The 11,602-nt window shown below is 37.1% G+C and overlaps 3 protein-coding genes across 3 annotated transcripts; all 3 read right to left on the reverse strand.

The window, feature by feature from the left end:
• Window positions 1-1,650: 1,650 nt before the first annotated feature.
• Window positions 1,651-3,167, reverse strand: LOC118745287 (mite allergen Der p 3). The gene is made up of 5 exons (XM_036478812.1): window positions 3,058-3,167; window positions 2,839-3,012; window positions 2,512-2,741; window positions 2,253-2,437; window positions 1,651-2,132 (listed from the first exon to the last, which is right to left on the reverse strand). Exons 1-5 carry the CDS (start codon window positions 3,165-3,167, stop codon window positions 1,968-1,970), a joined length of 864 nt encoding a protein of 287 aa, XP_036334705.1. The 3' UTR covers window positions 1,651-1,967.
• Window positions 3,168-3,593: 426 nt separating this feature from the next.
• LOC118744753 (structural maintenance of chromosomes protein 2) lies at window positions 3,594-8,014 on the reverse strand. Its single transcript, XM_036478037.1, has 8 exons — window positions 7,954-8,014; window positions 7,624-7,829; window positions 6,530-7,571; window positions 6,044-6,471; window positions 5,837-5,983; window positions 5,658-5,780; window positions 5,393-5,586; window positions 3,594-5,327 (listed from the first exon to the last, which is right to left on the reverse strand). Exons 2-8 carry the CDS (start codon window positions 7,789-7,791, stop codon window positions 3,887-3,889), a joined length of 3,543 nt encoding a protein of 1,180 aa, XP_036333930.1. The 5' UTR covers window positions 7,792-7,829; window positions 7,954-8,014; the 3' UTR covers window positions 3,594-3,886.
• A 2,550-nt stretch (window positions 8,015-10,564) lies between these two features.
• Window positions 10,565-11,549, reverse strand: LOC118745177 (40S ribosomal protein S16). Its single transcript, XM_036478701.1, has 2 exons — window positions 11,446-11,549; window positions 10,565-10,794 (listed from the first exon to the last, which is right to left on the reverse strand). The coding sequence occupies exons 1-2, from the start codon at window positions 11,462-11,464 to the stop codon at window positions 10,649-10,651; spliced, it is 165 nt and encodes a 54-aa protein (XP_036334594.1). The 5' UTR covers window positions 11,465-11,549; the 3' UTR covers window positions 10,565-10,648.
• Between the last annotated feature and the right edge of the window lie 53 nt (window positions 11,550-11,602).

Genomic DNA, 11,602 nt, shown 5'->3' on the forward strand with positions numbered 1-11,602 from the left:
AAATGAAAAGGGAAGACAAAAACAAAATGTATGTAAACAAACACTACATTTATTATATTGTTAACGCTTTTTGGACACAAAAAGGCAATTATTCTTTGATTAAACTAAAAATGTGTAAAGCTCTTGTATAAATTAACAATTTTTACACACAAATTTCAAAGATTTATTTATTTCGTTGTGTTTGTTTTGTGTTTGAAAAATTCCAAATGTCAAAGACAAACCAAAGCTTTTGTGGAACTTTTGTTTCTGAGTGCGTTCAATAAAATAGTACGGCAATTGGAACGCATTTGTTTCGTGATTTTGTGTAAATGCGTCGAAATGCGTCATTCTGGAAATGTGAATTTGTATGGAGAAATGCGTGATTTGGCCTCGCATTTGAGGTTTCTCGCCCAAATGACGCATTTGGGCTCAATGTAAATGTAATATTAGCCTTTCATTTGACGTACTTTAGGATTCATATATTAATTTGAATAAAGTACTGCCAGTTTGTGAGATTTATATACTAAGTATTGAAATGTTACCAACATGTGTATATTAAAAAAAAAAAAGTACTCAGTACTCTGAAAAATACCCGATACTTAAAAGTATCGATCTAAGTCTGCGTTCAAACACGGAAACTCGAGTTTCTTATTATCGGCAATTTCTCTTTTGGTGTTGCCCTTTGCATTCACACACAGAAACTCTTTTGTTGTTGTCAGCTGTGAATCGCCAACTTGAAATACTCAGACGAACGAGAGCACAAAGCGTGTTTCCCGAGTACGGGCGACTCGGTACCCGTCCCCTTTCCTCGTCGCTCTCTCCCCAACAAGCTTCCAGTTTCCGCAACAAAAGTTTTCGTGTCTGAACGTCGACTAAAGAACTCGATCCTCATAAGTACTCGATACTTCCCAACACTAACTGCTATCTATCTCTTGCGATTGCGATGGTCTCCACAAGCGATTCATTGCCGGAGATCTTTTGCAGCAGATGAACAATCGCTAATGGAGACAGCAACAGGCGCGGTACGGAACAGTGCGGAATAAACCCGTACGATATTGATTATAATTAGGAGTGTTCGCTATGCAATGCCAGTAAGAATTAGCCAGTAACAAAATTCGGAGAAAAAGGTATCTTACTCTCACAAAGAGAGAAACTTACTGAGTTTTGCGCGAACAGGAATTAGCAAGCTTCACTGCCAGCTGGCGTCCGCGGTCGCATTTCGAGCATGATAAATTTTTTTAATTATTTCAGGTGGAAACCAAAACAGGACCTATACGTATATTTCTCCTTATTCTGACTTTCTTCAACATTCGCTTCAATTTCATTGTGGAAGTCACTGTCGGATTTCCTATATCGACAGTGGTGTCGAGTGCGTTCCGATTACGAATACAGCTTTTTCAGCCGAGTACCTTTCAAATGTTTGGAATTAATTAAATTAATTCAATAAACGAATATTTACATACTTCTTTCATTATTAAATCGCAACAAGATTGTTCATTTTTAAATTTAACGAACTCGTTGATTCAAATTACTGCTGACAAAAAATGCAACCGTGTGCCGCAATCCTGCTTGCAAATTCTAACTGGCAAAAGTTTTCCCAGCACGAATTTGCAACTTCCCCTCCAAATGAAATGTCAAAATTGTGCTCTCTCCTTGCAAGTTTTACTGGGTTTTTGGCTAAACGAACACGATTTGGTAACAATTGGTACCAACTTGTACAAATTTTTTGCATAGCGAACACTCTTATTGATACTCGCATTTTTATACTCTCATATGCCTTTGATTGAAATTTAATAAATATTTTGCGGAAAACCGCCTTAACTAAAACGTTTAATCGAAAGGAAGCGGTTGTGCCTGTCGCATGTTATCGGTTTCGATAATTCCGATTTCAACAAACTTCGCATTTCCGCTTTTGTACATATCCGCCTTTTTTATTTCCTTCAGTGCTCGTCTCAAAACTATGTACATATGTATGTATATTAATTTTCTTAATTTTTCTCATTGATTACAAGGTTTATCCATTCCAGATAGGGCATGATGGCTGTATAGATGCTTGGTATGCCCGTTATGCCACACGTGAGTCCATGGGATACAATACCAACAATAGAAAAACTGTCTTTCAGTTTGCATATCAAAGGACCCCCACTGTCGCCCTGCAAGCAAAAAATATATATTTTCGTTGTAGATTTTTGTTAGCTCTAAACTGATCTTTTGTTGTTGTTGTTGTAGCGGCTACCACTGATCTTTTCATTGGATTCGGTATCTACCGTTACCTGGCAAGTGTCTTGATTTTTGCCCAATGCACATATCGTAGTATCATCGTGGGGTGGCGCTAAAATTCGGCCTAAAATCTCACTACATTCCTTCTTTGCGATAACACTAACTTCGCCTTCAAATAGATTGCTTTGTAATACACCAGCGTATTGAGTTGCGCCGTAACCTATGATCTGACAGGAAGCTGCAAGCGAAACAGAGGATTAATTAGATTTGCCATGTATACCTACATAGTATATTTAAACACATTAAGATTACCGCCAGTGGTGTTATTTAAGCCAGGCGGTGGCAATCGTCCATAACCGCCGCTTTTTGCATCGAATTCCGATTCATATGGTTTCCGCAAACGTACCAATGCAATATCATTTTGAATAATATTTGGTTGGTAGTAAATAAATTCAAAACGTTCTACAGCGTGTAGACTGATATTCTGATCGGCGATTGCGAGGTTTTCATGACCGATAACGGCGGATATGAGTGATAAATCTCTTTGTTGAGGATCATATTGGCCAACGTCGTTGTTATTAAAAGGGTTTGGAATATAATTTTTTAAGTCAATTTACATAATAAATTTAATTTAATTACTTGCGCCATAGGCAATGTGCTGCAGTCACTATCCAGCTCTCACTTAGCAGAGCACCCCCACAAAAATGTTGACACTCGCTTAAATTTTGTGCGCTGAAGGGCTGCTTACATTCTTGCAGGGAAACCATATACGAATACTTGCGTGCCGCTAGGAATTGGAAACGGGTTGAAAAGATAATTTACAAAATTAAAAAATTAGATTATTTGGAAATTTCTTACCATTTTTTTGTACTAGCCACTACCTGACCACCAACAATAGGCGTAACGCTTACTTTTTTAGTTAACGCGAGCAATGAAAACGCCACGCTACAAATATCGACCAACCGCATATTGGCTCAGAGTTTAATATACTACTGTTGCTCCATTCTGCGTTTGTTGGATAAAAACAGTTTTGAGTACGGAATGCCTCACAACCGCAAGCTGTGCAAACAAGAACTTTTCTAACTGTTGAGTTAAAAATACGTATTTATTTATAACGAAGGCACTGTGTACGCGCCAGACGGTCTAAAGGAGTTGACAATGGAAAACAATGCTCCATAACTATTTCTTTGAAATCTACAATTTTAAAATTTTGTAATAAACTAACAAGTATTGCTACATGTATACAAACATATGTATTTATCTACGTATTTACATGGCACGTGAAAATTTTAATTACTTGCTACGTTCTAAACAATTTTCTAAACTTTGTAGTGTTTTTAGTTCCAGGCAGTATATTATATTTTATCATTTGAACACTAGTTAAAAATTGCAACTGAGAAAACACGCTGCTTAATTAATTCGCAGTGTTTTATTTTTCTTTCTTTAGAATGTATGTAATTCGTTAACATTGTAATATATGTTTTAAAAATAACAATACAAAAATGGTGCTTCTGCTTACTGCCAGCTTATCTGCAAAAAAATTGCAACATTTTGTTGTAGAAAACACGCTGCTTAATCAATTCGCAAAGTGTTTTATTTTTCTTTCTTTAGAATATATGTAATTCGTTAAGATTCTAAGTTATGTTTTAAAAATAATACAAAAATGGTGCTTCTGCTTACTGCCATCTTATCTGCGTCCTCGTGCCGACATCTTTGCATTTACTGTACGCGTTACCGCCGAGACGCCTTCTTCGAACTTGGTGCGGAACAAAACATTTGCGTTGTTGAACATGCCATCCTTCAGTGAAACGATTATAAACTGGGAGCCCGTGAAATGAGCTTTCAACATGTTGCCAATATTTTGCGTATGCGACATATCCAAAGCTGCATCAACTTCGTCGAGTATATATAGTGGCGCAGGTGAGAATTTAAGCATAGCCAAGACAAGCGAAAGAGCCACCAATGAACGTTGCCCGCCAGAAAGTTCGCTTAGCGATTCCTTCCACACGCCATTAAAACCCACATTTATCTCCAAACCAACGAGTTGTCCCGATTGCTTGAAGGGATTTAGACGTGCCTGTGCACCCTGTAGCAATGTGCTAAAAATGCTGCTGAAATTCTCATCGACAACTTTCCATGCTTTCTCCACCTTTTCACGCTTCTTTTCATCCATTTTACAAATAATGTGTTTTATCTTTTCTTTGTCCTGCTCAACGATCTTCTTGCGGCGCATGGTCTCCTGATATTGCTCCTCTTCGCGATCCAGCAGTATCATGGCTCGCAAATTTATGTGCCGTTCCATTTTGTCCTTTTGCTCACGCATTACCGTCAATTTGTGGCCCGCCTCAATGGGATCCTCTTTCGAGTAGTCATAACGAGTATTCTTTGTGCCGAAAAAGTCGCGATCCTCTAAAATCCAGGGGTACTTTTCCTCCAGCGACTCGATTTTGCGGAACGAATCCTTACTGTCGTTGCGCACTTTGTTGATTTCGTTTTCCTTTTTCTTAATTTCCAAAGTCATTTCCTGATTTACTTTAGCCAATTTCTCTTTTTTCACCAACAAGTTCTTCAACTCCCTATTTTGAGAATTGATTTTATCCTTATGCTCCTTGATACGCTCCTTTAGATTGGCTACAAGCGCACTAACGCTAGAGCTGCTTTCCCGGAGTTCATCGAGATTTGTTTTCATGTTGCTTATGCTTTCCTTCATGCCGTCACGTTGCTCTGTCGTCTTTTTAATACTCTTATTCAACTCATCTATTTCCAACTGCAAGGTTTCGAATTCTTGCTCGCGCTTTTTCCAGTTGTTACGCGACTCTTCGGACTTCTTTTTGGCCTGTTTCATTGCTTCTGCTGCCGCTTTGAGCTCACGTTCGCGAAAGCCCTTGGCGTCTGCAAGCTTTTCTTCGATATCTTTAATTTTATTACGTGCGGTCTTCTGCGTTTCGCGTGCTTTAGCGAGATCGCTTTCAAGTGTTTCTATTTGATGTTGCAACCCCTTTATTTCCTCTTGATGCTGTTGAAAGGTACTTTGGGCCAAGCGCTGCTGGCAGGCATTCAATTCATGCTGTCGCAACTCCAATTGCTCCTTGATGCGATTGAAGTTGCGTGCGGCCTCTGTTGTGATACTAGAGCGCAAAAACGATTTTAAAAACTTATAAAGAAAATCTAAAGATACATAAAGAAAATTTACCGCAATTTTTGCTCAATATTATGCAACTCCTTTTTGCGTGCTGCAATTTCTTTTTCTAATCTCTTAATTTCCGCCAAATCGGCTAAAACATTGCTGCCTTTGGGACGTGAACCACCCGAAAGCGTACCTTGGGGGTCCACTACGTCTCCTTCTAATGTTACAGAACGTGAATATATGTTACGATGATAAGTGACCTATGAAGGGAGAAGAATAGCAAATAAAAATTATATAAAAAGCCTATATAAAAAGCCGCTGATTTGCTAACCTTTTTAGCGACATTCAAATCGCGACACACCAATGTGTGGCCAAAAACAAATTTCATTACAGGATCGAAGCAACGATCGTATTCGATTAAAGACAAAGCGGACTGCACATTTTCTTTTCCTACCTAGAAAAGTATAAATATGCAAAATACTAACAAATCTTACAAAAATTCATTCTCACCAAGCTCTGTGCGAAATCAATTACACTCTGATCGATCGGATGAGAAGTGATTTTATTAATGGGTATGATGGTTACACGATGTTGCAACTGACCCTTTTGCAGTATCTTCTTGCTGGTTATATCGTCATCAGCTACATAGCTGTACAACTGCAAGTGAAAATATGTTTTAATAAATAAATGTATTGTATATGAAGCAATCAAACTTACGCTGCCACCGGCAGTCATCATTAAAGCGAGATTATTCTTTTCATCGCGCACATTGAATAGTTTGCCAACCATGCCACGCATCTTGGAACGATCGAAATTTGGTTCGGGATCGCGATATTGTAATTCATAGCGATAGGCATTTCGTCGGTCCAGCTGATGATTTAAGTCACGTATTTCATGCTGTAGCACATTTTTTCTTTCCTGCAGCGCTTCAAAGCTGCCATCCTCGTAATCGATGGTAGCCATTTTTTGGCTAAGACCATTTATTTCCCTTTCAAGTTGTTCGCTTAATTGTTGATCCTTAGCATAGAGCGAGTCCTTGGATTGTTTATCATTCGCACGCTGCTTCAAAACATTTCTGCAGTGCGACAACTCCATGCTTGAAGTTTTAAGTGTCGTCTCGGCTTGGCTTAGTTGTTGTTTCGCATCTGAAATCAAAAATTAAATCACAAAATCTTTTTTATACAACTATAAATCTTCTTTTACTAATGAGCTGGTCCTGCAAAGAACACGATTGACCCTCTTCGTCCACCGATAAGCCTTGCGTAACCGCCTCGAACTTTTTCTGTGCCGCATCATACGCCTGCGAATCACGTTCATCCGCATCTTTAAGGCTCTGAAACAGATCATGTACTTTAGACATTTGTGCTTCCTTCTGCTTCAGCGCTTTTTCGTCTTCTAAAATATTTTTCTCCAATGCACGTAGCTTCTTCTGCTCTTGATCTATACTAGTTTGCGCCGATTTCAAGTTACCCGCCATTTTTCCTTCCTCCACCACTTGCTTGGTGAGTTGTTCTTCAACTTCTTTCAGTGCACCACCGCTGTCGGAATCGATTTGCGTCTGTACTTGCTTTGCAGATTCCTCAATCTGTTCTGTTTCACTGTTGTTATCTTTAATTGTGGTTTTGCAAGTTTCCACACGGTTTGTTAGCTTTTCAATGTGTTGCTCAATGGAACGGAGTGCTTCTTTTTGCTTAAGATAACGAAATGATATGTGTATGCGCGTCAAATATTCAATGTCGCGACATATTTTTTGATATTCCAGATAAGCTGAACGCTCCTGACGCAACTTTTCTAACTTCGGTTCAACTTCTTCCTGCAACAAAGTATTTGTTTCACGTACTTTCGCATCCTTCTTTTCAATCAGTTTTGTAGTCGCTTCGCGTTTGGTTTCATACATGCTAGTGCCTGCGGCCTCCTCAATCATCGATAAAATTTCTTGTGGTTTCATGTTCAGTACTTTAGTAATACGTCCTTGCATAATCAAAAAGTTGGGATTGTTAACATTCAACTGCACAGAGCAGAAAAAGTCGGAGACCTTCTTGTTCTGCACCAGCTTGCCATTTATAAGGTACTTATTTTTGCCACCAACAACAATCTGCCGAGTAACAGAGATTTCTCGGCATTTCTCATAGCCCAAAGGGCACTGATTTGGATCTGAATTGTCAAAAATTAGTGTAACGGTTGCTTTTGTGACGCCAGCTTGACCGCTTTTGTACACAAGATCTTGAAGAGATGCGGCTCGCACCTATTCAACGGGACTTAAGTCAATGGAAAAATAAAAACGAGAAAAAAATTACCTGTCCCAGATTCATTATACCAAGCACGAAGCATATTGAATCCAAAATGTTCGACTTGCCTGTGCCGTTCAAGCCAGTAATGGCAGTGAACTCGCTGTCAAAGCCATGGATTTCTGTACGCCGTCCATAGGACTTAAACCCATCAATTATAACTGATTTTATGTACATTCCAATGCGATCGGTGTACGGCCTCTTAAATACTAGCTCTGTAGAATAAAAATGTGTATTATAAGTACGCCTGGCACGGAATTTAAGCAAGAGCGCGCGCCGCGACCAGGTGAAGCGTAGGCACACTCGAAATTGTTTAATCACAAAGTCGCCAATGCTTACCGGAAGAATTATGCGATAAAAATATAATTTTTTTAATTTACACACTTCCGAAAATTGTTAAAATGTATTAAATTATTTTCCAAACAAAAAGCAAAAGCCAAGTAGAAGCCTTTTTCGTTCTCTTCTTCTTCTTTGTAATTGGCAGCCGTTGACCAAAGCTGCCAGCTTTTTACTTTTTCAAATGCTCAAAAAGAGAGTTATTTTTGCAATATATAGCTGCTTAAATTTATTTTATGAAAATACGCAATTAAAGTTTCAGAAAATGTATAGAGCTTGATAATTATTTAGCTTACCCCATTTGCCTTGCTTTGTCTTTGTTGTTTGGAATAAAATAAAAAAATAAGTGTTGCATAATCATAGTGCAATACTTGTTAAAAAATTAACTCGAGTTTAATACTATGGCCCGTAGTCATAGTCAAAATAAAGTCGACTTTAAAGTTAGTTGCAGCTTTTTGACATAATTTTCAATGGGATATCTGTCAAAAAAGCTGCAACTAACTTTAAAGTCGACTTTATTTTGACCATGACTACGGGCCAATGTCTTCATTGTGAGATTTAATGAAGATTTAGCCCTCTGACGAGATTTGACGTTAAATCTTTTGAGATTTACCATATAAAATTAAATCTCGAAAGGCAGTCGATTTAACTTAAATCTTCGTCAAATCTTCAATAATATTGATCAATAAGTACAATTTGTTGGATGTGGCAACCACAAATTCACATGCCATAAGTCAAATGACATTTGTGTTTTCAATATACAGTTGAGGACATTGAAATCTAGCCTATCATAAAAACATGAATTTTTATATTTTTGTTAGTTTGGGAGAAAATTAGTAATACATATTTACATAACTTTGGTTTTAATAAATTAAGAAAATATTATTTTTAAAACTAAAAATTTAGAAGAAATGTTTTATAGTAATATCATGCAGAGTCTTCTCCGCTTTCTATAAGTCATCTACGCGCTGCGACAAAAAATTTATAAATTTCGGTAATGGTTCTGCTTCGATAACATTGCAAGGAACATCCTCTAGAATTCAGTTCGTATTCATGATATGCCAAAGGCCCACGATTGGATTGTCGGTTCCCTCCTATAAATAAGAGAGTTCTACAAAAATTTTACTTTCCGCAAATGTATTTTACCGTTTTGATAATTTTTCTTAAATTCGGGAAAATAATTCGGAATATGGCACCATTCTTTACACTTTCCAAACTATATATTATACATACATATTTACCACGAATAAGAAGCCAATAATATTCAGAATTCATATAATGAAATTCCGCTTGGTACCTTCCCTTTATCTGTCTGTATATCAATGTCCGCAACTGTATTTATAAAATCATACATAAGCAAACGTCAAATATTTAAAAATGTGAACGTCAAATATTTAAAAATGTGAACGTCAAACATATCTCGTTGTGGTAATGGAGACGGTTGTGATTTAGCAACTGGATTTATTAAATCTTAGGGCCGGTTGTTCAATGTCTGATTTGCAGAAATCGGAGGTAGAAGCTCCGGTTAAATGCATTAGCCGTTTGTTTACATTTGTTCGTTGTTTACAATTTGGTGGTGGCTTTTTACTGCAATTTTCTTAATTTTCGCTTGTGACAACGTGTGCACACATAAGGTAAAGAATAATTTAACACGACATGATTTATAGGAGAATTTGCATAATAAAAATGATTATTCATGTTTTCAACAATTACGCGGTTTTTTTTGTTCTCTTCCTTGTTTACTTCTTACAACAAAGATGGCGTCGAGGTTTCAACAGCTAGAAAATAACTTTTTTCTTTCTTTCGGGAAGGCGTGATCTTGTGTCTTTCGTTCATGGTCAAGTGTTCTCAATGGGGTGTTATAGCCCAAACACAATGAAAACGACGAGCTACGGACCACAACTGTCAAATTATTTTTCACGTATTCTTATGTAGATAATTATTTTGGCGACGACAGGGCTACGCGACGGCTGTGGTTGCCGATCAGAAAAGTATTGATGCTTATTTAAAGATAATTTAAATATCTTTTACGCGACGTATATAGTATAACACTTTTCAAAACAAATTTTAAGCAAACGCCATTAAAGAAATATATATATTTATAATTTTTTGTTTATAAGGTATTTCCGGCTTAAAAATATAAAAAGGAGAAAATTTTGAACCAAGTGAAAGACCCCCTAATTACCTAATTACTTTGACGTCATTATTTTTATGTTCAGAAGATATTAATATTAAAAAAAAAATCAGAAAAATTAACTTTAACCATTGATATCTTCTTTATTTTTTACTTCCGCCAGAAATTGTTGAAATCAACACAAAAAGTCCTATCGAGCCATATTTTTGGTTTTGTCATAGCTAGATTGTTGATAGAATTCTGTTGGGTTTTGATTTTTACGAAAAATGGTATAGCAGTGAAGTATGCATAGCTGGGCTATAAATCCTCTGTACTTACATACATGTACATACTTGGCAGTGCATGCACTGCTATACCATTTTTACGTAGACGTAGAAGTCAAAAACCAACAGAATTCTACGTATGTAATGCTGTGCGTTGGTTAACCGCACATAACCAGATAACCTGATAACCAGGCAAGTGTGAAGAACAACCACAATGTCCATTTTTCAAAATAAAAAATGTATTTTTTCCTTCAAGAGTGTACACCTTAAAATATAACTAATCGCATATCGCCATAAAAGCTTAACGATATGATTTCTGGTAACGAGCACGGGCACCTGGACCACCAAATTTCTTCGGCTCGCAGCGACGTGGGTCGCCGACCAACAAAGTCCTGTCGTATTGGATGAGGATGTCCTTGATTTCCTTTTTGGAGGCCTCGTCAACGTCTGCAAAATAAGAAAAAAAAAATACTTAAGTACTATAAGAGGTTGATTCAAAGCAATTCTAGCAAAGAAAAAAATAATAAAGAGCATAAAATGTAAATCGAGCATCACTCACAATAGCTAATCGGAATATTGTGATTGGTCTTTGCCTGAACATTTATTATACCGTGTTTTCATCTTTCGAGAGGAATTTCGTGTTCCAGCCGAAAATCTGGTATTAACCGGCATAAATAGCATATCGCCAAATATGTAGAAAAAAAAAAAGCATTTTTCATTAGTTTGTAAATCTAGCATCACTCACATATGACTTATGTGCCAATTATGTGATTGGTATATGCCTGAATATTTAGTCTACCGCGTTTTCATCTTTCGAGAGGAATTTCGTGTTCCAACCGAAAATCTGGTATTAACCGGTATAAATAGACCATCGCCAAAAATTTACGGAAAAAGCATTTTTTATTAGTTTGTAAATCTAGCATCACTCACAAACGACTTATGAGCCAATTATGTGATTGGTATTCGCCTGAATATTTAGTCTACCGTGTTTTCATCTTTCGAGAGGCAATTAATTATCCACCGAAAATCTGGTATTAACCGGTATATTAGTACTAAACCTAAACTGGTAACAAATAGTGGTCAAAATATAAAATATACCTTCTTGTAACTCGGGCATCACTCACGCCTTCTATAGTAGTAGGAATGATTGGTATTTGCCTGATAGCTTTGCTTTCCCGTGTTTTCATCTTTCGAGAGGAAAATTTTTATCCACCGAAAATCTGGTATTAACCGGGTTCCAAGCTTTCGAGCCATA

This window comes from Rhagoletis pomonella, unplaced genomic scaffold, assembly GCF_013731165.1.
Source record: "Rhagoletis pomonella isolate Grant_MI unplaced genomic scaffold, Rhpom_1.0 Rhpom_scaffold_00008, whole genome shotgun sequence".
NCBI lineage: Eukaryota > Metazoa > Arthropoda > Insecta > Diptera > Tephritidae > Rhagoletis > Rhagoletis pomonella.

Coding starts and splice junctions, on each gene's coding strand:
- LOC118745287 (XM_036478812.1), bottom strand. CDS start 3,167: ATGCGGTTGGTCGATATTTGTAGCGTGGCGTTTTCATTGCTCGCGTTA. Junction 3,013..3,057: donor GTGGCTAGTACAAAAAAATG/GTAAGAAATTTC, acceptor TTTGTAAATTAT/CTTTTCAACCCGTTTCCAAT. Junction 2,438..2,511: donor CTTAAATAACACCACTGGCG/GTAATCTTAATG, acceptor TTTCGCTTGCAG/CTTCCTGTCAGATCATAGGT.
- LOC118744753 (XM_036478037.1), bottom strand. CDS start 7,791: ATGTACATAAAATCAGTTATAATTGATGGGTTTAAGTCCTATGGACGG. Junction 7,572..7,623: donor GTATAATGAATCTGGGACAG/GTAATTTTTTTC, acceptor CCCGTTGAATAG/GTGCGAGCCGCATCTCTTCA. Junction 5,781..5,836: donor TTGATTTCGCACAGAGCTTG/GTGAGAATGAAT, acceptor ATACTTTTCTAG/GTAGGAAAAGAAAATGTGCA.